The 25770-nt window shown below is 35.9% G+C and overlaps 1 protein-coding gene across 1 annotated transcript in view; it reads left to right on the top strand.

The window, feature by feature from the left end:
- The window catches only part of HCN1 (hyperpolarization activated cyclic nucleotide gated potassium channel 1), a 382573-nt gene that overhangs the window by 30814 nt on the left and 325989 nt on the right, over positions 1–25770 (top strand). The window contains exon 2 of the mRNA XM_057540919.1: positions 18339–18762. Coding sequence (XP_057396902.1) covers positions 18339–18762 — 424 coding nt within the window. The remainder of the gene's footprint in view (positions 1–18338; positions 18763–25770) is intronic.

The raw sequence follows: 25770 nt of genomic DNA, 5'->3' as shown, positions 1-25770 counted from the left end.
ATTTTTACCAGAGTGTTCTTCCAGCCTCCTCAAAATGAACGTGTCCACATGTGAATGAAATCTTACCATAAAATAGATCTTCCTAATTACTCATTTCTGTACCTGGCATCACCTTTAACACCTTTATTCCATGTTCTCCCATTGGAAATCTTAGAATCAGCTTCCCTTTCCATTCTTCCTTCCACTTTTGCACTAGGTATCGTCACAAAGCAGAACATTTTCCCTTTCTCCTTTATTCCCACTGTCTCCAACCAAGTCAAACTCTCATCATCCTCATCACCTCGTGCTACCATAACCTCCTTCTAACGGAACTCGCTTTCCATTCCAATTTATCATTTACATTGCTTTCACAGAAATTTTCCAAAATAAAAAATCATATTTCATTTTGCCACTCAGTTACTCAAGAATTTTCAAACTGTCCTATTGTATTCCATATTGACTCCAAATTCTTTTAGCTACTTTTAGATTCCTTTCTAATGGAACTCCATTGTACGTAATCCTCTCTATTTCCAACTTCTTTCCAGAATTTACTCTTCTGCTTTGCAAGGGTTGATTTCTGCCCGGCCTTTCAAATACTTCCACACTTCTTTACATATTGGCATGTTTTATTCCCCCTGCCCCTTTCATTTTGCCTGTCCGTATCCCACCTGTCAGATCTAGCTTCATCAACCCCTTCTCTCTCCCTTCCAGGCAGGTGTGTTCCATTTTTTGTCTTCAACTGAATTTTTAGGAATTCATCACAAAGCTTGGTAGTAATTATTGGCTGAGTCTAGGAAAATCAGTCAGCTGTTAAGATCAATAATACAGTTATTCACACTCATTTCGTCACTCATTTTACTTCACGTTTGTGATTCTTCAACTTGCGTCACTGCTCGTGACCCCCTTGTTGGGTGAAGAACTAATCTGTGCACATCAAGATGAATGCAGTCTTTCTACACACTTAATGTGAAAACAACATTAAAGCTTTGAAAAAATTTAGATGATCAATATGCACATTTTCAAGATTTGGCTGATACAGTAGCTATTGAAGTGTCTGTAGTATCACATGTGAGAAATTATTATATTTTCAGGGCAAATATTCTCATCACAATTTTTAATAATTCACTTAATTTTTAAAGTCAGGCTTCTGCAGTTTGACAAGCTCAACTTTTTCAGTGAAGACAGTGATTCTTCTTAACTCTTCTGTGTGGGCAGAGAACAACAGTATCATCAATAACCAAAACTACCTCCATTCACCTTGATGCACTCTACATCCTGATTGAATCCTGGCTTTCCAAGGCTTGTCTGCTAATTCATTAATTTATTCGTTCATCAATACAACAAATATGTTTGGAGCACTTACTGTCTGCCAGGAATAAGTCAAATGCTGAAGCTGCAGCCTCTGTATTTACTCCCTCTGGGCCTTTCCTAATTCATTTTTTTTCCATCTGAAATGCTTCCTTTAGCCCCGACATCATCTTCACCTGTCAGAATCCCTGGACCAGCTAAATGTCACTTCTCTGCAGCTTCTTCCGGTCCCCTGAACTAACTAAAGTACTTTCTCTTTCTCCTGAGTTTCCAAAGTGCTTTGTTTATGTTCTATTAATTGTCATACAAATTGATCATGTTGTACCTTGTATTCTAGTAATTTTCATACATCTGACTTACACTTCTCATGATGTCTTGCAAAGTATAAAAGATCAAAAGTTTTACTGAACTGAAATAAAATTTTGTTGGATTGAAGTCAAAATATGCCACTACTAATACTAAATTTAGGTGAATTATTCAAACATAGCATTTCACACTGATCAGTATTATTACATAATGACTTGTCCTTCTTTGGCATAGGTTACTGAAATCTAGCCTACTGACAGACTTGTACAATTATGTGTTTATTCCTAAAACTGAATCATATAACATATTCAACTTTCATTTTAGAAAAACTTTACTGTCACAATGGTGCAAGTAAGTGACAGAGAAATATATTAATTGTTAAGACTTGTAAAGAGATATAAGAACTAAATTTATATAACTCTCCTGGATTAGTCACTCCATCGTTCTTAGAAAGATGTCTCTTTGTACTCTCCATGCCAAGCCACTGCCTCCTTCTCTCAGAAGTTCCATCTCAACCTCATTTCCTGGTTCATATTCTCATTGCCCAAGAATGGACTTGGCTCATGACCATCACTTTGGCTCTTTCCTCCTTCCTGTCTATAATGTCCCCCTTAAAGGACTCATGTTCTCCCGTAGTTTCAGTTTTCAAATCTACACAAAGACTCTTAAAATTGTTTCCCCAGCCCTGACATCCCTTCTGAGTTCTAGAATATTACAGTTCCAACTGTCTTCTGTCATATGAATATGAACCATATTCAACTCATTATCTCCAAAACTGAACTTGTAATCTTTCCCACATCTACTCTCCAGACTTTCATGTTGTCATTTTCTAGTTTCTCTGGCGTGAGACACAGGAGCGTATTTGACTCCTTTAACTTCTTTCTCCCCAAATCCAGACAGTCCTATATCTTATTTTTCCCTCACAAGGATTCTTTACTCTCTTTTTTCTTTTTTTTCTTAATTTATTTTTTATTGAAGTACAGTTGAGTTACAATGTTGTGTTAATTTCTGCTGTACAGCAAAGTGACTCAGTTATACATATATATATATATTCTTTTTTATATTCTTTTTCATTATGGTTTATCCCAGGATATTGACTATAGTTCCCTGTGCTATACAGTAGGTCCTTGTTGATGATTTATTCATTCTGTATGTAATAGTTTGCATCTACTAATCCCAAACTCCCAGTCTATCCCTGCCCAATCACCCCACTATTCTGTCTCTTCTTCTCTGCCTTCCCCAAGTTAGTTTTCATAATTAAATTTCTTAAAAATTGCTTCAGTTCTCTCAGTTTCTTGCTCTGATACACAGATAACTCCTACAAAATAAAACTCTTAGATTTGAGAAGATTGTTGGGGCCCATCTAGGTTCACTTTCTACAGGGGGGAAGACAGAGACCCATAGTGAGGGGATTTTTCTCAAGATTATAAGGTCTAGATAGTATTAAATATCAGAATTTCAGCATTTCTGCATCCACTCTAGTCTTCTTCCTGCTATATTATTCTGCTTATTCTTAGGTAGGTTTTTTTCCCCTAGCACCAGTAAATTTGTTTGGTCAATAATAAACAAAAATACAACTGACAACAAGATAATAACAGACCACGATTTTTGGCTTAAAGGCATAACTACTATTTTCCTATAAATTTATCCTAAAAGAAAGAGCAGTTAAGTTGGAAAATATTAAAGCAAAAAGCCAACATTATGCTTATTAAATAAGACTCCTGTCTCTCAGTAGAATGCTTGCTTGTCTGCTAATATCCATAAAGGTTGGAATTTAATAAATGGATATCATCTAAGTCCAAATTATGGATCTGCTATGTAGCGTGCATTTTCAGTAGAACATATTTGGAGTGGAGCCAGAGAGAAATACATAATTTTGCATTTGTGGCTATCTATTTTGATAATTAATACTAATTATTTTCCATTAAGTCATTCCTGAGCATATAAGGAAAATTGTGCTTTGGCTATGGCATAAACGATATTGCTTTTTATGTAAAAGTACAAATAAATACAAATTAAAATAAATATGATGCATGATGTTAGACTGGAAAGAATCCTGGGTTAGTTACCAGAAAACCTGGCTTCAAGCTTCAGAAGCTACTAACTAGCCAAGTGCTCTTGGCTAAGTCACATACCATTTTGTTTCAGATTTCTCATCTGTAAACATAGAGGTAATAAAACATGTTTGTCTCACAGAACTGTTGAGTAAATAAAATGAAAATGATTATCGTGAACATGCTTTGTGACTACTAAGTTGTTTTATAGCAATTGGGAAATAGCTATTGTCTGACAAACTCCTACAATGTCATAGTATTTTGACAACCAATTGGAAAGGTAACAAAATAGTGCTGTAAAGTTGATTCACCTCACTACTGTTAGTTCCTAGAATTTCATCAAGTTATAATTCAGAGAATTCTAGAATGTTCAGGTTGATAACTTGCAAAACATTTCATGTTGATACTGGACACGATTTTCTTTCAATACATGCTTTACAATTTAATGTGATGTAAATTTGTTAAGGGCATCAGTCTCTAATGTTTTTCCAGCACACTTGACTCTGTACTAGTACTTAAAATGCCTCAACACATGGTTATTTATTTTGGATTTTTTTTGGAAAACGTAAGAGTTTTCAGTGTGAAGGGGTTTGATATTCTAAAATAATAGCTCTAATTCTTTTAAAATCTGACATACAGTTTCTACTTAAAGGAGGAGCAGTATAAGACAAATGGGTGTGAAACAAATATAATAGTTTTCCGTTGGATGTTTGTTTTTCAGCAAGCAATGTGAGAATGACAGTTTCCTCTCACCAATACCAGCATAGGTCTCCTGACAGGTTGCAGACCAAACGATCCTTGGGTTCTGATCTCAAGACAAACCACTAGGATCAGTGGCCCCTGACGTTTGAAAAATATTCCTCTAAGCTTTCGTTACTGTGCCCTTCTGTGGCTCATTTCTTGGAAGCTGCTGGGGTTTGTAAGACCAGCCAGTATGAGTTCCATGGCTCCTCCTCTACCCTCTTACTGTACTGGTTAAACTAAGTCCTTGTTTACTTTCAACAATGTGTGGAATCTGTTCACATTGCTTCGGAGTTTTAATCTAGCCAAGTTTTACATATTCAGCTTTTTGAGTCTTTCCTCACAAGTAAGGCTTCCCATTTCTTTAATTATCTTTTCCTCCTTATTCTTTTTTTTTTTTTTTTAAGAAATATGTGCTGTGCTAGTTTTTTTTTTTAATTTTTGGGGTTTGTTTATTTATTTATTTATTTATTTATGTCTGTGCTGCGTCTTCGTTTCTGTGCGAGGGCTTTCTCTAGTTGTGGCAAGCGGGGGCCACTCTTCATCGCGGTGCGCGGGCCTCTCACTGTCGTGGCCTCTCTTGTTGTGGAGCACAGGCTCCAGACGCGCAGGCTCAGTAATTGTGGCTCACGGGCCCAGTTGCTCCGCGGCATGTGGGATCTTCCCAGATCAGGGCTCGAACCCCTGTCCCCTGCATTGGCAGGCAGATTCTCAACCACTGCGCCACAAGGGAAGCCCTCTCCTTATTCTTTTTTGGACGTTTTCTAGCTTGTCCATATTTTTATTATATTAATGTGTCCAAAACAGAATAAAATATTCAAGGGACCGATACTTGTAGACTGAAATTCCACTACAGTGCATTTGTTTCTTAAGGCCCTGAATATTCGTGTATTTATTTATTCAGTAGATGTTTAGAGAATTCACTCTAGTTGCAGGCATTGTGTTAGACAATGGAGACATAGTGGGAAGGAGAAATAGATGAGGTTCCTGACCATGGTACATCCACTGTAGTTGGAGAAACAGACCTTAGAAAAATTGTCCACATGCATATAAAAATACAAAGCATTTTTCTGTGTGTGAAGGAAAAGCCAAGGTACTTAGGGACTGTGTATGCCTGGGGCACCTGGCCAAGACTGGAGGTGATTTCTTCATTCAGTCCCTGAATGCTTCTCTAGGGCTTACTATGTGCACTGCACTGTTGCAGGTTTTCTTCAAATGCAATAGAATGATCATTACTCTCCATAAAAATATCAAGGGATGGCTTGTGAGAGCTTATGCCTACCCAAATGATTTTTGCAGTCTTGTGTGAAGTGTAAGTCTCTTTAGGATATATTGTTATTTTTTATCGACCCATAATTAAACTAATTCAGCAAAAACAATGTGCTGGCTAAGGAAATAGTTTTACTTCAAATCCTCTTAAATCTCTTTCCCATACTGAAAGCTTGCCACCCCCTCAGTCCCATCCAAAAAGATATTTTGGAGATGTGCTTGCTTGCTCTTAGATTAGGCTTAATACATTCTAAGGTTCATGTGCCACACAGGTGGAGGAAAAAGAGGAGAGCCTGTGGCTTAGAGAATTCAGGATTGGGCTAGAGGAGTTGCTGGTACACTTGAGGATGGAGAAGGTTAAGAAGAGAAGAAAGGTGTGAAGTGTATTCCAAGCTCTTGCAGGGAGCAATTGTGCAGAAGAAATTAAGAAAAGGAGGCATGAAGGATAAATAATTAAATTAGCCTGTCTAAAGCTCTGGGATCAGGTTGAGGATTAGTGAAAGAAAAGGTCAGAGATAGGTAGAAATGTAAATTAAGACATTTATACCAATTTTAAATTGCCAACAGTTTTGGCATGATTTAATTCTCATAAGAGTATTCTATAGGTTGATATTTCCTTTAATGTTTTATGTTGTTATATAGCACCATATGGGTTTTGAAGTCGTGATTTTTGAATTAGTCATCACAAAACAACAAAATAATTGTTTCAAGAATTGCTATCTTTGACACGTATATAAGTTCTTGAGTCTTTACTTTTTTTTTTTTTTTTTCAATTATCTCTCTGGTACAAAGAGAAGTCTTAGATTATATTTCTTCACAAGTTTCCTGTTTTTGTTATTTGCTTGTTTAGCTGTTGAAGAAACTAAACACCCAACCTGTCACTTACCTGAAGGTAGAAGCCATATCTTTTAAAGTGAACTGAAATGTACAAATCACAAAAACCTCTTGCAGAATTTAGTAAATTTATAAGTGTAACATTTTCCTTCAAGTCACTGGGCTACATAAAAAAGCACATGTAACTTCAGCCTATTAATGGGATTCAGTTATCTGCTGAGAAACCTCCTATTGTGAATATATTTCCTTTTTGAAGCAAAAAAAAAAAGGTTTAATAAGTGCCACTGAATGAAGAAGGAAGGGATGAATGAAGAGAGGCCAAACATTTCTAGTTACAGCTATGCAGAAACAAACATATATGAGTTGTTGGTGGGGACTGAAGTGGATTGGAGTGCGTGTTTATTTGACTCCTTTGTAGGTGACTGAAAATTTCTCATTATACTGGCAGTTCTGCTTAATATATGCCCTAATGTTTGTGTGAGTTGCCCAGACAATTAAAGAACTTTGGTCCTCAATTCTGAAGTATTCCACAGCAAATGCTACTCTGCCCACACACCCTTGATACTTGTTACAGACTTGGGAGCATATGCTCCTGGTAGAAGCATTTTCTTCCTTGACACATCACCCCTTCTGCTCCTCAGATAATATGCAGCTGGAAGTGGGTGAAAATCTCAATGCAATTCAAGTGTGAAATACCATCTTTAGGTATTGTTGTTTTAGGGAAAAAACATCAACTAAATGGAAGTGATATTCCTATTTATGCATATAGAACCTAAAACCTGTGGAAATTAATCTTTAACTTCAGAAGTCTACTGTTAAAATAGATAAGTAGATATTGATTATTTTAAAAAAGTATTTTGAAGAAAAAATATAGTACTGTAAAGTTTATAACTATAAACAGAACTTAACATTTTTTAATTGAGCTTTTATTTGATCACATTCTTGGTTGTTCTTGATCATGGTCCTTCATTTTAACTGGGAAAACAAAATTTTAAAATTTATGAAGAGAAAGCACTTGATACCCTTGGAGCTAAAGCATTAACTAAAAAGTAAATACATCACCAGACCTTTTAACTTTTCATGGCATTTATTCCCTTTACCTCCCTATTTTGTGTCTATTTCTCTTGGTATTCCTGGTGGCAACTCTAGTGGGTGCCTAGTGGCAACCTAGAAACTAGCACAGTTTTGGTGCTCAATAAATGTTTGTGGTGTAGTGTATACACCAAAACAAGTTTTTACAGTTATGTAGGGAAAGTATCAACTCTCTGACTCTGTGAAATCCTGCCCACTTCTCCTATCCTTCCCCGGAGTAAGACTTGATCACTCTCTCCTTTGTGTGCCTCAGGATTGCTCTTTTATAAGCCTGTTTTAGAAGACATTATTGATTGTTTGTTTTCCCTAGTCCTTATTTTCTTGAGGACTGGGTCCGTGTCTAATTCTCTTTGTATATATAATGACAAGCCCAGGAAGCTGCACATACATGTTCATAAATTAATGTTTATGCCGTGAGTAAAATGCAACCTAGGAACTCCTCAGCAAATGCTGTCTTTGAGTTTCTTTAATAATAGTAGTTTCTTTAAACAGATGACCAATTGTTTCTCTCTTTTGGAAACCCAGAGTACCTGTAGTGTACTGTTTATGAACATGTCTTAAATTCTCTCCCAGTCTTATTTAATAAATACAAGTCTTTGTTTTCCTATTAAGTTGGAAGTTCTTGATTGCAGAATTAGTTTATAATTTATGTTTGCATTTCTCAAAATGTTTAGAACAATGTGTACTATGTGGAAGATAGCCAATACATATTTGTTGGAATTATTATAATGTAACTATTTGGAGAAAATATTTGGTTGGTACTAAATTTGACTCTTGCTTTCCAAGCGCTTTTTAACTATAGAGCATCTGAACTAACTTCGGTTTATACAGTACTGAGATATCTTTGTAGGTCAAGGCAGAAAGAGTTTGAAGCAGGTAATCCCATAGTTCCCTTATTTGAAGATGTGTGCTCCTATATGGGTGTAGGGACAGGTGAACTATCATGTTGATTCTCTGGGGATGTAGGTAAACTCTCAATGGTTTCTGCATGGAAAGGCACAGAAACCAAAGCCCAGCCATGGAGCCATATCTGCAGCACCACTGTCTACTCCCCTTCAGGGCTTAGACTTTTCCTTGTGAAACAATTTTGTTCTCATTTCAGGTGGGTGACTGATAAGGACAGGTGAACATGTGGCTATATTGTGGGAAAGTTTTTTTTTTTTTTTTTTTTAATGCTACTCTTAAAATCCTTGAATCATTTATTCAGGCATTGAATAGTGTAGAAGGAGTGTAAGCATGGGAATTGGTCGTGGGTTCAAAGCAATTTTTCTCATTTCTTGTCTACAAGAATTTAAGAAAAGTCTTTTGCTGGATGAGATTCAGTTTCCTCTTGTTAAATTTAGGTTGTGCTGCCTACCTCTTTGGTTGTTTTGAATATGAAATGAAACAGTGTTTACAAAATGCCTATTATCTAATAAATATTACTTACACTTCATTGCCTTGATGCTGCTTTCCTTTTCAAAATTCAATGAGGTATTATTATATATAAAAATGAGGATCATGGGCACATTCCAAAACTTCCTTAAAATGTAAACATTTTGTAGACTTCCGGACACAATAATGTGTTTGGACATTGATTCTGAACCTTCCGTCACATCCTCAAACTGGAGCAATAATGCAAAAGATCTACATGGCATCGGCAGCTTAGAAAGAACAAAGAGGATAAGGATTTATTGAGATCTGTAGAGTAACAAGAAACACAAGGGAAGTGACATGTATTATCGGCCACAAGGAAGAGAAAATGGATGACTTGAAAATGAGCAATGTGGTGGGAAGCTTATGAGAGAAGAATTATTCTGAAATGGAAACTTCCAAACCTCAATACACCGTAAGTTAGCTATGTATTTAGACAGGGAAGAATCAGTCACCTTCCTTTTCAAAATTTCAGAGTGGTTGGATGAAAGTATATCAACAAATACAAAGCCCTTATCAACTGATAGTCATTTAACTGAGCTTCAAAATAAAGGTGCGTTCATTGTCTATGTCATGGGACTGTCCATCAGTGTGATCACCTAATGTCCTTTAGTCTGTCCCTGGAAACAGTTAAAAAATAGACTCAACTTACTGAATTTTATACTGGAGTGAATGGTACTAGGACACATTTTGGTTGACATGACCTCTGACAATATTTCTGCTTTCCTTAAAGGATTAAAGTGCTGACGGTCAAAGGAGAGAATAAAATTTTTAAAAATCACTCAGTGATAAATAAAAAAAAAATACTAAGAAGCTAAGGAGTAGATTTACGTTGGACTTTTTTAAGAACTCTAAATTTAAACACTAGGAGCTATTTTACACATTTTCTACTCACCTTTTATACATTTAGGACTTTTATTTTTATGGAAAATCTGTATGTCATCATAAGGAGAGTACCGCAGCATAGACCTGCTTAATTCTCAGGGAGTTCTGCTTCATTCTGTAACTTCTGATTAAAACTACAGACTGGGACTTTCCTTGTGGCGCCGTGGTTAAGAATCCGCCTGCCAATGCAGGGGACAGGGGTTCGATCCCTGGTCTGGGAAGATCCTACATGCCGAGGAGCAACTAAGCCCATGCAGCACAACTACTGAGCCTGCGTTCTAGAGCCGTGCTCCGTAACAAGAGAAGCAACCTCAATGAGAAGCCTGCGAACCACAACGAAGAGTAGCCCCTGCTCTCCGCAACTAGAGAAAGCCCGTGCGCAGCAATGAAGACCCAACGCGGCCAAAAATAAATAAAATAAAATAAATTTATTTTTTTAAAAAGCTATAGACTTATAGAAATGTATTTCGTGTGGGACATTTATGGATAAGTTGATGTTTTGGTTCAAAGGAATGAAAGTTGTGGGCTTCATTTGAAGTAAATTTGAATGACATAATGAAAATACCCTTGAGCGACATCTTTCTTCCTGTTGTCTAAAGCAAGAAATTTAGCATAGTTTAAAGATATGCCATACCACTCAAGAAGAAGTAAAAAAAAGGCTTGTACCTATTTAATTTCCAAACCATCCGAAAAAACAAATGATCATATGTGTTTTAATTAAAATCTTATAATATTGTAATAAAACCTCATTAACATAAATGTGATTAATTTGGAATTTGATCATTGGGAAATCAGACACATGTATACTATTTGCTAGGCAATTTAAATGTAAAGAAAATTGGCATAGAGTTTGACTTGGAATGAGCACAAAAGCAGTGTTTTCAGACAACGTTTATTAAATGGTCTTTATCAAATTATTACCGACACTTCATTATGGTGTTCACTAGTTGGTGTTCACTAGTTGGTGCCCTCAAATGCTGGAAATCGCAGAGAGAGATTGAAATAGGAGTTGGGGCAAGGAGGAGATAAACTCCAACTGATCGGGGGATGGGATAAAAGAGGGTACTGTGGAGAAACTGGCATTTAAGTTGACCATTGAAATAATGTTAGGAAGTGTAGAGGGTGAGTTTGGGTTTTTTGGTTTTTTTTTTTTAATTTTTTATAGCTACTTTATTTATTTATTTCTTTATTTTTGGCTGTGTTGGGTCTTCGGTTCGTGCGAGGGCTTTCTCTGGTTACGGCAAGTGGGGGCCACTCTTCATCGCGGTGCAGGGACCGCTCTTCATCGCGGTGCGCGGGCCTCTCACTATCGCGGCCCCTCCCGTTGCGGGGCACAGGCTCCAGACGCGCAGGCTCAGTAGTTGTGGCTCACGGGCCCAGCTGCTCCGTGGCATGTGGGATCTTCCCAGACCAGGGCTCGAACCCGTGTCCCCTGCATTAGCAGGCAGATTCTCAACCACTGCGCCACCAGGGAAGCCCTGAGTTTGGGTTTTAGGAAAGGAAATCCCAGACATTTGTTGGGCAATGACAAAGATGAAAAGTCTGAAAAACAAGGTCTTTTTTAATTTAGCTGAGGATCATGCATGTACAAAAAGTTAAGCTTCAAGATATAGAATTGGGACATACTCTAGAGGATTTTGAATGATTACATTTCATTTTGCAAGCAATAGGAAAAGTCTGTTGGATATAAATAGGAGGTAATTTCCTGGGGCAGGTAGAAACAGGAAAATTAGTAAGCAGAATAATGATGTAATAAAAACTTCATAGAAGATGATGGCAGTGGAGCAAAATGAAAAGCTTCTGTTGTATTAGAAGGAATGTAAGGCTGGGCAAAGGATCAAAGGTCAGAGCTGGGCCAACAGAGGAATCAGGGGTAATTTTTAAATTTTATGCCTAGTGGCTGGCTAACGAAAAAAAAAAAAAAAGGAAGAAGCTATGCTACAATAAACAGACATACAAATATCAGGAGAATTATTTTGGGGCCGTAAGGTTAATTGGTTTGGATTTCAGCCTGTTTAGATGGCTATTCCACTGGAACACTTAGAGGCCACTAACTATGCAGGATGTAGTTAGAAATGCATGACTCCATCTCAGAGGTTAAGGCCAGTGATAGATTTGAGAACAATTTACATTACCATATCAGTTTAGCCTGTGGCGACTGATGAGACCAATGAGCGAGTGAATAGAGGGATGAAAAGTGGGATGAGATAGTAATGTAGAATGCCAACTTGAATGGTGGAAGAAGAGAAGTCAGGTAAAGCTTGAGGAAGATTAATTTCTGCTAATATAAAAATATGAGTGAGAAACTATAAAAATGCAGAATCATAGAAACTGAAGATTTGGGAGAGTTTCAAGTAGGAGGAGTGAAAAAAATTGTAAAGTGCCACAAACAAGAGTTCATGGACCAATATGAGGCTGTTAATATTGGCAGTTAGAAGATTAACACACGAAGAAAAGAGTTCAGTTTCAGAGGAAGGGGGAAGTAGAAAAAACATGTTTACTTTTTCCTGGACTGGTGCAGATCTTAATACCTTCGTAGGGATTAAATTTCTGTCCCATTAGCTCATTTTAATAAATAAGATTAGCTAAAACCTAATGTACCTCCCACCCATCTCAAGTTCTTATTGGGTAAATTGCTATTTACCAGAAATCATTTGTCTTCAAATATGGGTTAAGTTAGTTTTATCCATAAGTTAGGCTAAACTTTCCTACAACTGGGATCTTTATTAAGAAAGCTAGTGTATATTCACTTCAAAATACCCATATTTAAGTTGTCTGTGTTTTCTGATCTCTTCACTCCCCACCCCCCATAGACAATGAATTTGTCCTTGCGAGATAGCAAGGCATTAGACTGAATAATAGACCTGACCTAGAAAACTTCTTTGCAAGGTTTAGGATAGGCATATGTCCTACAGAACGTCAACCCTAGTGTGAATATTCTAAATAATGATGTTTGCAAGGTGACAAAGGATGTCTGAGAACCCATTAGATCAAAGCTCAGGTGTTGGCTGCTGAGACTTGGTGGGGTGAATTGCCACTGATAGTACTAGAAAGAGGACATAGCATTTAAGAGAAGACACTTCTTGTTATTATTCAAGAGATATGTGCCTAATAATCAGGCTGTTAATTGGACTTTTGAAAATTGAATCAGTTTTAAATAAAATTTAAAATATAATTGCAAGGACTATGTGTTTTATAAAAAGTAAATTCAGCTGGACATTTGTTTATTTATTTGTTTAGATTGGTAAATAAGTTGGTTTACAAGTGTATGCCCAATTTATGTTTGACATCTAAAGACATAATTGTTGTTGTTGTTTTTTTAATTTATTAATTTATTAATTTATTTTAGGCTGCATTGGGTCTCTGTTGCTGCATGCGGGCTTTCTCTAGTTGCAGCGAGCGGGGGCTACTCTTCATTGTGGTGCGCAGGCTTCTCATTGTGGTGGCTTCTCTTGTTGCGGACCACGGGCTCCAGGGTGGACGGGCTTCAGTGATCGTGGCTCACGGGCTTAGTTGCTCCGCGGCATGTGGGATCTTCCCAGACCAGGGCTCAAACCCGTGTCCCCTGCATTGGCAAGCCGATTCTTAACCACTGTGTCACCAGGGAAGCCCGACATAATTGTTAAGAGTGACTCTTAAGTGTGAATAGTGGAACAGGTTTGTCGCATCAGTTGATTTCAACAACAGGTAAAAGAATAGCCATGTATAAATCTGGTACCATTTCAGGGTTTAACCAGAAGTCCCTTCCTCCATTCCACTTAATGACAAATATTTATTTCATCAGAGAGAAGGGAGAAGAGAACCTTTTACTCAATATTTAGAGATAAAAATTTAAAGATAAGTATCTTCAGTAGTGAAATATGGGAATTGTTCAAATCTCTTTAAGGCTTTGGGGTAGAAATGTCTGACATCAGATTATTTCAACTAGAGCAGATGTCATAAGGGGGCAGGGGAACCTGAAAGAGTGGGAAATTCTTGTTAGGACAGGAGTGTGGTCTTTATTCACCACAAGCCTGAGAGAGATCCAAGTGGGTAAAAAGAAAGGAGCATGACTGAATTCTGAATTCTTCACAGTTAAGATCATGGACTAATCTTTGCAATGCCACTTTTTCTCTTCTAAAAACTTATGGGAGAAATGAATTCTTAACATAAGAATAATTTGTCTGTGAAAATTATTTATTAGTAATTAAAGTGACCATAGTTTTAGTGATCTATTAATTATGACTGAAATACCATTGTATTTTGTATATTCTATCTACTTTTAGTATGAAGTAAAAATGATTACCTAGGTTATTATTCTACTGTAATTGTCAAGACTTGGTTTTGCAGTGAGTGTTGGTTTTACAGACAATGTTGAGTTTCTATATCACAGGTTCTATATGCTTTGCACACATCATTGTATGCAGTCCTCCTGGAAGAGAAACTCTGAGAGTAGTAGGAGAAAATTGAAATTCACAGCAGTTAAATACCCTGCTCCAAACCATACAGCTAGTGGAACTAGGATTTGAACCCTAGGCTGCCTTCAAAGTGCAATCAAGATCTTTGACAAATACGGTCTCTCTAGAGCAAGATGAATGAGGGGGTTTTTGTAACATTCAAAACCAGGTGTAAATCCAAAATTGTTTAGTTTGCAGGCGGTCTGACCTCAGAACATATTTTTAATCTCTTTGTTTCCTATTTATTTTAATGTATTCTATATTATAAAAACCCTCAATGAGTAAAAATCTAGAGTTATATAAAAGATATATTAGGAAAGTATTTACTGCATTAATGGCCTTTGACTTATTAAAAAAGGATTTCTTTAAATATCCTCATGAAGTGTATGTTTCCACTTCAAATTTAATTAATATATCTTCTTAGCACTTGCTGTCCTGGATACTGTCTACATTACACAGAAGTTAAACAGAAGACAATATAGTTTTGAACTTCAAAGAACTTAAATCCAAGGAGGAAACAAAGGCAAATAGTAACAAAAGCAAAAGTGAAATAAGAAGCATACTGAAAATAAATGTTGCTCTGGAGGTTGTAAAAAAAAAAAAAAACCTAAGAAATTCATTGCCAGAATGGGACTTGAAGGATAGGTAGAATGCTGATACGAAAAGGAACAGGTAGAATGGAAGTAACCATATCTCCTGTATGTGTACCTAGGTGTGCATGATGGCAAGGTAAGAGCAAGTACTCTCTTGCTTGAGCTATGAGGTACTAGCCATAAAGGGTTAAAGAAGAGACGGGGAAGGGAGGAGGAGGCTATATCAGGGAATGCCTTGATGTTTTTACTTAATTGAGAGGGTCCATGATGGTTTTGACCTGGTAAGTTACATGTTAAATGGTTGCTCTGGGACTGGCGGGTAAAATTGATCAGATTCCATAGACAGGAGACTCTGAGATATTCCAAGGAAGAGCTAGCTCTGCCCAAACTAAAGAGGTAACAATGGGAATGCAAAGAGGGAGTGGGTAGGAAAGACGATTCTGTAATAAAATGTACAAGACATAGAAATTGAGCGTTAAGGAAAAGGGAGGGCCTGAGTATCCAAGAGAAATTTTCAGAGCAAAAAGGTAAGAGAAACTCGTGGGCAGGGAGGCATGAGAGTCTCATGAGGTCAGTTTTCAGGAACATATTCATCGCTGTTTTTTAAAGCAACTTCTAGAGTGGGTGATAACTGTATTTTCCGTGGCTAGCTGAGGAATGAATCCATGTTAACCAAAGAAAGTGTTATATTATGCAAAGTCTATAGAATTGTGTTTATGACTGCAAAATATGGTCAATGATACTTTAAAAGGAAATTATAAGGTTTAACTGAGCTTCATATTGATACTTAGATATCTAATGGCTTCAATCCATAGTAAGCACCACATAAAAAGCTATGGTGTGGCAAACATTATTGCTAAAATAAAGAGTGGATGGCACCTTATCCTTTCCATTTCTGTTGACTGAGAAGGATAGAGTATGAGTTTTCCTTAAAAATAGCTTCTATCTTAGTAACAGAAATACAAGCATGTATGTAAAAGTGAGTATTTTTCAAAGGGCTGCTGACTGCTTTCCCCAAATTGGATTTCTTTTGGTAAGCAAGGAAAGGTAGATGAATACTAAGTATGCTACCAGCATCATGTGCCACAGCTTGTGCAATGCTAGGAGCTGTGATTTGCGTATAGTGGTGTTTTTTTTTTTTAATCTGTAAAACCCTACACATTTGGTTCTATAATAATCTTTATTTTACAAATGAAAAAATTTAGGATTAGAGAATTTAAGTAACTTGTCTCTAAATTAAGCAACTGTTGAGAATTTCTGGTTGAAGACAGCTGCAATGGGAATGATAAAGGACAAATGGATGAATACAACTTACATCTACATGTTAGAACCAAAAAGCCTTCGGTAATTGATTGAATAATGAGATTAAGTAGATTTCAGGCCGGGGGTTATCTAGGATGGTTCCAAGGTTTCTGGCTTGCAAATCAGGTAGAGCTTTGTTCCATTCCCTGACAGAGGGAATATCTGGGGGATGTCTGTGGGAGGGAAGGTGATGAGATTGAGCTTGGGCATGCTGTTTGACATGAGTGTGAGATATGCAAGGGGACAGATTTAATAGACTGCTGATTATAAGGATTAGGAGGCTTAGAATACAGGAATGGACTGGAGATAATGCTTTTGTAGTCATCTGTTATGAATTAATCATTAAAGACATGGATGAGTGTATAATATTGCCCAAAGAGCATGTGTAGAATAGAAGATAAAAGGGCTATGTGTAACACCCAAGGGAACAGCAGCCTTTCAGGGGAAAGCAGAGAGGAGAGCAGAGAAGAGACTGATAAGAGTATCCAGTAAAGTGAAAATCCTCAGGGCACACACAATTTCATTTTAGAGTTCAGTGATGTCACTTTTTTGTGAAACAGCTATTACAATATTGCATCTGCCCTACATCTCTCCTCTGTCCTTAGTGTATTAAGTGGCACATTTTGCATTTCCATTAGGAGAGGAGAAAAAAAAGAGAAAAAATTTCATTGAAATTGCCAGGGCATGCTGTATGATTGACATGGGTATTTGTATACTTGTCCATAACTCTATAGGTAAGTTTTGACAGAAAGACTGGTGAAATCTTCAAAATGACAAACATTTATCTTTTATATAATCCTGGGGTGGGGGGTAGAAAAAAGGGCAGAGTGGGACTGTTATAGTTCTTTCTTGTACTACTACTTTTAACCCAGGAGTCACCCATAATTAGGAATGATAATAACTTTGAAAGGTTCATGCAAATATATACCTTACCAAAATGTAGCCCAAATAGTCTAAGTAGGAGAATTAATGTAAAATAATATCTTGGGTAACAGAAATGTCATGAAAGTTTATACCATTTTTGTAACACAACTGCTAAGAGAGTACACCTTCGACTAGAATGAAGTAGCTCATGTTTCCAGAGACTATTTTATGACTATAGAGTTGTATTAGTTGATTTGTTTCTTTATTTTTATAAGTATATACTGTAACAAGTATAGTCTATTACCTAGTCTAACTACAGTGTCAATAGACTTTGAACGAAACCAAATGAGAATAATACAATAATCCCTGATGAATTTATTCTATATTAATAAATATTAACTATATATTAATGCTATATTAACCTGGAATAAATTTCCTAATTTTAATATAAGGTGGGATAAGAGTGTTTCAAAAGGTAGTTAGTAATCATAGCTATGTTGAAAATTAAATCAGAATTTTTAAGGAAAGTATTGTTTGGAAAAATAGTGGCAATATATTTAAAATAGTTGTTCAATGAAGCAGTGACAAAAATTTTAGCTAGATTCTAGTTTCAAACCTAGAGTCAGTTCAAGTATTTTCAGCCTCAGAACAAAATTAGTTTTCTCATTTCAAATTAAGAAGAATAAAGCATAAATATTTGGAGTGCTGTGAAGCTATGGCGGTTCTAGAATGTATGGTTGACCTAATCTGTAGTTCTAGAGATAAATCTGCAGTACCAATATTTTTCATGTGCCCTATTTATTACTGTTTATTCTAATCTATGATTGGTAATTTTACATATAAAGTACTTCAAAACACCTCCAAAGTGTCTTCTCAAAGGTAGCTTTTTTAAAGATAGATCTTCTGGATCTTCTCCCTTGTTTTCATCCATATTGTATGTTAACTATAGGGGAGTTTATTTTTGCTTCTTTATCAGATAAATGGGGGTATGGGTGTTCATGAATTTATTTCTATAACATTTTATAGAAAGTAATTTTTAGAATTCTGTAATCACAATGCCTTGCTTTAGGAACATATTAATTTTACTTAGATTTAACTTTATGGCCACTGAAGGAGCTATCTTATTTACCAAACTGACATTTTGTTCTTCTACTCATTTATTTAACCATAAGTCAGTAATAATTTTTATGGTGGTGGGGGGCAGGGAGAACAGGCTGGTCATTGTCTACATCTTAAAATCTGATTTTTTTTATTTATTGTAGGTTTTATTGGGATTTAATAATGCTTATAATGATGGTTGGAAATCTGGTCATCATACCAGTTGGAATCACATTCTTTACAGAACAGACAACAACACCATGGATTATTTTCAATGTGGCTTCAGATACAGTTTTCCTTTTGGACTTGATCATGAATTTCAGGACTGGGACTGTCAATGAAGATAGTTCTGAAATCATCCTGGACCCTAAAGTGATCAAGATGAATTATTTAAAAAGCTGGTTTGTGGTTGACTTCATCTCATCAATCCCAGTGGATTATATCTTTCTCATTGTAGAAAAAGGAATGGATTCAGAAGTTTACAAGACAGCCAGGGCACTTCGCATTGTGAGGTTTACAAAAATTCTCAGTCTCTTGCGTTTATTACGACTTTCAAGGTTAATTAGATACATACATCAGTGGGAAGAGGTAAGACATATCTTTTACTTTTTTAAAGCTACTATATCATGCGATTTTAAACTATAACTGTTCCAAAATGAACAACTGTGCTATGTATAATGAGTTTTATGAAATTCAAAAAGAAAAATTTCATTTCATTTTTTTTTTTTTTTTTGGTATGTAAGTGGTATATTTGTATCCTCAAAAGATATGGTCGAATACTGGATTTGAGTGAAGTGAAAAAATCAGTGATTGTAAAACAATTGTCTTATGCCAATTCAGTCTTTTTTTTTTTAACGTCTTTATTGGAGTATAATTGCTTTACAATGGTGTGTTAGTTTCTGCTTTATAACAAAGTGAATCAGCTATACGTATACATATATCCCTATATCTCCTCCCTCTTGCGTCTCCCTCCCACCCTCCCTATCCCACCCTTCTAGGTGGTCACAAAGCACAGAGCTGATCTCCCTGTGCTATGTGACTGCTTCCCACTAGCTATCTATTTTACATTTAGTAGTGTATATATGTCCATGCCACTCTCTCACTTCGTCCCAGCTTACCCTTCCCCCTCCCCGTGTCCTCAAGTCCATTCTCTACGTCTGCGTCTTTATTCCTGTCCTGCTCCTAGGTTCGTCAGAACCATTTTTTTTTTCTTTTAGATTCCATACTAGTCTTTTTTTAAAGCAAATCTACTTTAATCAACAAATTTTTATCTTAACCAGTGCTGCCCCTCTTCCACCATGGAAGATTGTTTTTATTTAATATCTAATATTAGTTTGTTTTATCTAACACATCAAGTACCATCTTTGACAAAGCTGTAGGGTCTGATTGCTAACCTAGTTTGTATCATTAGCTCTGTGAAATAATGTGGAATATGTTTCCTCTAATATTGAAATTTCAGAGAATTTGTGTTTGAAGAATACAGATTTTTTTTTAGTATTTCCAAGTTGTAGGTGTAAAGACTGATTTTAGTATAATAATTTTGCTCAATGTTATTCTTTGCCTATAATTATTTATTATAGGTTCTCTCTACTCGTTCATTTCATAATACTGAAAAACAGCATACCCCGGAGGGAAATTATTACGTAGAAAACACAAATACTACAGTGAATAAATACAGTGAATCTGGCCAATATTTTGCTGAATAGGGCATCTGTTGTTCTTAGGCAACTGGTGGGACCTGAAAGGGCTCAGCCAACTGGAGTTTCCAAAGATCTGAGTTAAATGTACCATCACCAAGCAAAGGAGGTTATGTCCCTGATTTCAGAGTCTGCATATTAACTTTTTGATTTTCTTTTCCTTCTAAATGTATCTTAAGAAAATTAATTATAACTTGAACTTTATTGTCTGCATAAAAATGAGGGTCAAAGAGGCCTCCAGAGTGCCTAAACCTGCACTAAAGAAAACAATACATTGGCTAGGAATTAATCGCCACTTTACTAGGTACAGAAATGCTTTTTAGGATGAATTATATTTTGGAATTTAGGTTTAAACAAGTCATAAAATAGAACTTCGGTGAACATTAGCTCTGCTTTCTGTGAGACTGTAACGATGTTTTGTGTGTGCTTGTTGATGACATTTTGGTTCCTAGGATTTCAGGAAATGACATACAATAATAAGACACTGCGTAAGACTGCTAAAAAGACATAAAAATGAATCATTCTTAAAATATGGATACAGATTATATTTAAAATCAGATGAAGCACATGTGAGAAATTGGATTCATCTTATAATGTGTCTCTATATAGCACATTCCATCTAACATGTAAAAAATGTTTGGTTTTCAAACATTATATGCTAATGTTAATATCAAAACAAGGTGATTATTGATAAAAATAGCTAATATTTATTGATGGCTTATTATATCTCAAGTAATATGTTTGATTCTTTACATGGATTAGTTCATTGAATCTTCCTAATAACTCTGGTAACTTGCCCAGATTCACAGGGTTAGTAATAGGTGGAGCTGGGATTCTGATCTTGGCAACCTGACCTTGACAACCTGACCTGACCTTGGCAAAGCTCTTAACCACATAACCATATAGCTTCTCACCGTAACATATATATTCTTTTAATGAGAAATACCTTAATATTGCACCATTTTATATATATAATCAAAAATTGTAGGAAACTTTTCTTAACTAAACTTTGTGGTCCAAGCAACATAAAATCTGAATATTTGCCTCTTAAAGCATGGTCACAAAAAATATTGTAATGAGTAGCCTGTGAGAAGAAAAGTCACTGACATAAATACTCAGTCAAATAAAAACACAGTGGGCGATGCGACTATTTTCAGTGTCTTGTAGTTTGAACCCAGTTACCCTAGAGAATGGCAGAAGGATGAACAGATGGCATTCTACCAGATAAAATGGCAGGCTATTCAGTCATAGAAGAGCACACTTTTTAATACTGTTGTCCTCTAGTTTCTGGCAGCGGTCACAGACACCTAGGTCTGTGTAACTTGATGGTGTTTCAAAGATGCCAGGATATAATTCAGGAGCATCAGCTCACTGCCATCATTCCTGTAAAATGCAATTTAATATGCACTTACAGACATTTGGTAACCAAACCCATTCAGGCTAGAGTTGTGAGTTGGCAAGATCTTTCTTATAAATAAATGACCTTGATAATAAATGAATCATAAGCTCACTTCATGAAGAATGTTTTCTTGATTATATGATATCCCCATATAATATCACATATATCATGGATATTTAGTGTCTGTTAGTAACACTGCTAAGCAGAGAAAAAATACAGTAGTAATTAACCCAAAATTTAATATGGATTCATTATTTCATCACCTGCGTGATTGAAACCAAAGTCACAAAGAAACTTGAATGGTTCCAAATTGGTAAAGCTCTACCTGAGTTTTATAAATGCCACCAGGATGTGTTTACAAGTAGAAACACAACAAATAATCAGGTTGCTCTATGCGCATTTGGAATAAGAGTACAGAGGAAGATGTGGGTTCACCCACATGTCTTTGAGTTCTGAGTGTTTTAGTACCAAGCTGGCTAATGTTAAATTCAGCAAATTTGGGGAAGTAATGTGTGAAGTCTGGGAGCTGCCACCGTTTTAAATGAATCATTCCCAAGGAAAGTGGCTGCCTTCTACAGGAAACTGCTTCCATCTTCAATGAGACATTTTTTTTTCCTATCTGAATTAGTTCAACTGATAAACAGCAGGAAGTGCCAAAGCCAGATAAATTAGAGAAATATTGTGAATGAAATACAGAAACTTTAAAATTTAGCCCTTATGTTACTATCCTTGCTAAAGTTGAATATAGTGGCTAATATAGAAGGAAAGAACTGATTTGGCCAACTGATTTATGAAACACATGGTGTTAAGAAGTCAGGGGGAAAGTTGTTTTCATGAGGCAATGATAAGATCAATGGCTTTAGGATGCAAAATTAGAGCTCTCTGACACTGTACTGAAACTTTACATGTATGGCCAGGTGAGGTGAAAATCTGGGGCAATTGTTGAGATAAATCAGGTCAAAAAATTCCTTTTCCTGTAATCGCCCGAAAACAGAGGTGAATCTCTCCCACTCTTGTATTTTGGCTTAAAAAAAATCATTCCCTTAATTCAACGTTGTTGTTATTGTTGTATTTCAAGTGAAGTCAGTGACCTGGGCCAGAGTGCTCTTTTGTAACCTATCACAGGGAACCCGTTCTCTGTGATCCTCCTAAAAGAGACATATGGTGAGGAAATCCTCAGAAATTAAATGGAATATTATTTACAATTTTTGACAATCACCAGCCACTGAAGAGATAAAGCGTAGATGAAGACCTTAGTAAATAGGAGATTATTTAAAGGTGAAGAGTTCCAGGAACCTTGAATGCTATAGCTGCTATATTACTCTGTAATGGTTATCGATTTGTAGGCTTCAGTGTCACAGAAAGTGGAAATTCTTCATGGGCAATATTAAAAATGGATGGCAAACACATGAAGCTCCTATAATAACTATGGCTTTGGAATACATACCTATAATATTTTATTTTTCATTCTTCATTTGCTATCCCCTCAACTTTCCTTGTATAGATTTTAGACCTATCACAAATAACTTGCTTATTTTGAGGCAAGGAAGAGGGCTGTGGTTCTGATCTTCAAATATGTCTATAGTAATTTCAGATGCATAATGTGTCTGGAACATTGCAATGCCCTTCTAGCAATCAGTATTAGATTTTTATGTTGGCTTAGAGGCAGATTTATGTACAAATTATGTTTAACAACAGAACATTAATAAGGAAATTATTCTACAGGGAGCTAATACAGACTGCAGTTTCTGTCTTTGGTTAATTTTAGCATTCTAATTGGTTTAGATTAGAAACTAACTCTTGCTATAAATTGCAATTCATATTATAACTACTTCCATTTTGTAGAAAACACATAGAATTCTAAGACTTGCCATAAGCAAACACCAGTGTTTTCCTAAACCTGCCCTCTGCTAGAACTTAGGGAAGTTCCCTATTGCCTATCACATCAAATCTTTGTTTCTTTGCAGTGCCTTCAAGGCTCTCCAGCAAACCATTCCCCTGTCTCACCATTGTCACTTCATATTTGTGCCCAACAGCTATTTTCTGTTTGTTTTTTAGTTTTATAATGCTTCTGGCAGAGAATGATTTTTTTTTTTCTGCTTCTGGTAATTTTGCATGTGCCACACCTCAGATTTGGAAAGCCTTTCTTTTTCTATTATTCATTTAAAATTTATGCTCAAACTCATCTCCAGAAAATATTCTGCATTGATGGACTGCGTTATAATGGTCAATATTTTACTTTGAACAATTCTACTGTCTCTGCGTGCATTTGTTCGTGCCCATAGCTGGGTTGTGAATACTTACTTATATATGCATTTCCTTTTCTTTTCCTGGGCATAAATGTCTGTAGGGAAGAGTCAAGGTCAACTTTTTGCCCTTGAATCTCCCTGTACACTAGCATAGAGTTCTAAACACAATAGGCTATCTGAGTATACCTATCTGCTTACTACATGGCAATGCTCCATGTTCTAAATCCATTATATAATTGCAAAGGTATATTCATTCTTCACTCCCAAGCATTTACTGAATAACTCCTATATGCAGATGCTAAACATGAGAATACAAAGCATATCTCAGCTTTGCAGGAAAAACAGACATCTGAACAAATAATCACAGATGGTGCGGTAAGTGATGGCATAAAAGAGGGAGTGAACAACACAGCTTTTTTTTGCAGGAGAAGAAAGCCTCAGAGATACTCAAACTGAGTTTTGAAGCTGGAGTCTGGATTACTAAGGTGAATAAAAGGGGGCAGAGGAGTACAGTCAGTAAGACATGAAGCATAAGCAGCCTAGCACAGTTCTGCATCTCTAGAACCTAGGTTGCAAAGGCAGTGAGTTTGGAGGTATGACAAGAAGTTGTGCTAATGATGGGCTCACTCAGTACGGTGTCACTGAGGCATATTAGCTGAGGGATTTGCATTTTAGAATACTGCAGAGTCAACAGGATTGGAGACAACTGAGGATGGAACTAAAAATATCAGTTAAGAGAGAGATTCATCACACATTTGCATTTTTTATATATAGCTAGCGTCAGGCAGGATACTTTTTAGATATCTAAAGGGAGGTTTATCTTTGCCAAGTATTCTTGCCATTGAAATATTTGTATCAAATAATAAAATATGATAAGGCCTTATATGAAGTATTTTTTGTAATGTTATAAAATTTAAATATTAATTATACTTGATATAATTAATAATCATTAATAGAATAATATATTAACAATGTGTTAATATAATTATATTATATTATTGATACAATTATATTTGAGTTTTGTATTTCACACCACCAGAAATGTGATAGTGTAAAATGGATCCTGTGCTAGAAATTAGCACTTACGGATGTTTATTCAAATTGTGCCTTTTATTTTCTATTTAATCTAGGGAAAAACGCTTAAAGTGACTTTTTTATGCCTACAACCTTAATAGAACAGTTGTGAAGTTCAAAGGAAATTAGATATATGGAAATTATTTGAAGTATTCAAGTTGATGTATGCCTATAATATTTATACATATGAGTATTCACGATGTCATCTTTCTCAGATTAGTACATTGACTAACAAAAACATTATTATGTGTGTGTGAGTTGCGTAATATTTTTTTCAGGCAAATATCGATTCTGCTAAAGACCACTAGGTGTCCTCTATTGGTTGTATTACTTCAGAGTTCTATATTCTGAAATACCAAAACTGTCTTCTTTGAAATTATTCATTTATACTCTCTTAGAATCACCTAATTGCTTGGCTATCTATGTCTAGATAAAATAGATGACAATGAATATTCATATATGTAAAGATTATTTCTCTTTATCTATACTTTCTCCTCAGGTTAAAGAAAGAGTTTGTTAAGTTCATTCTCTAAAAAATCATTTTTATTCCAAGAGAATTATTTTCAATATTATACTGTGTGTTTTTTTAAGATGGTATTTTAAGAGACACCCTGAAGTTCTAATGTACGGTGTAATGAGTTCTATTTGGATAGGCAGTATTATTAAGTCAAGACAATTAAAAAAAGATTGACAAAGTATGTGTGGGTGTGTGTGTGTGTGCGTGTGCGTTAGGGGTAAGATATATAATTTTATGAATGCTTTTTGGTTAGTGCCTTGCAGCAGATCTATATAATCCTGATGCTTTTGACATGGAGATGTCAGTTTAACGCTAAAATATAAGATCAAATTTGAAATGTCCAGGACTCTATTTTAATATTAAAACATTAGAATTTCTTAATGCCCCATCATTGCTCAATCTATGTTCCTGTTTTGCATGTGTTTATATGCCTCCTTGGCTATATGTTGGTAACTAGACTCAAATCCCAAATTTCAAAACTATGTACCCTTATGCCTCAAAAATCTACATGACATCTCTATAAAGATATCTTGTGAGTTCCTCAAGCTCAGTATGTTCATTTCCCCTTCAAGTCTCCTCCTTCTCTCTTGTTTCCTGTTGCTCAATTCAGAAATCTAAGAGGTATCCTTGACTTCTCCGCTTTCATTCTCCATAGCTAAC

The sequence above is a fragment of the Balaenoptera acutorostrata genome, chromosome 2 (genome assembly GCF_949987535.1).
Source record: "Balaenoptera acutorostrata chromosome 2, mBalAcu1.1, whole genome shotgun sequence".
NCBI classification, from domain to species: domain Eukaryota; kingdom Metazoa; phylum Chordata; class Mammalia; order Artiodactyla; family Balaenopteridae; genus Balaenoptera; species Balaenoptera acutorostrata.
The sequence above is the reverse complement of the archived record's forward strand: the minus strand, read 5'-3'. Positions and strand labels throughout refer to the sequence as shown.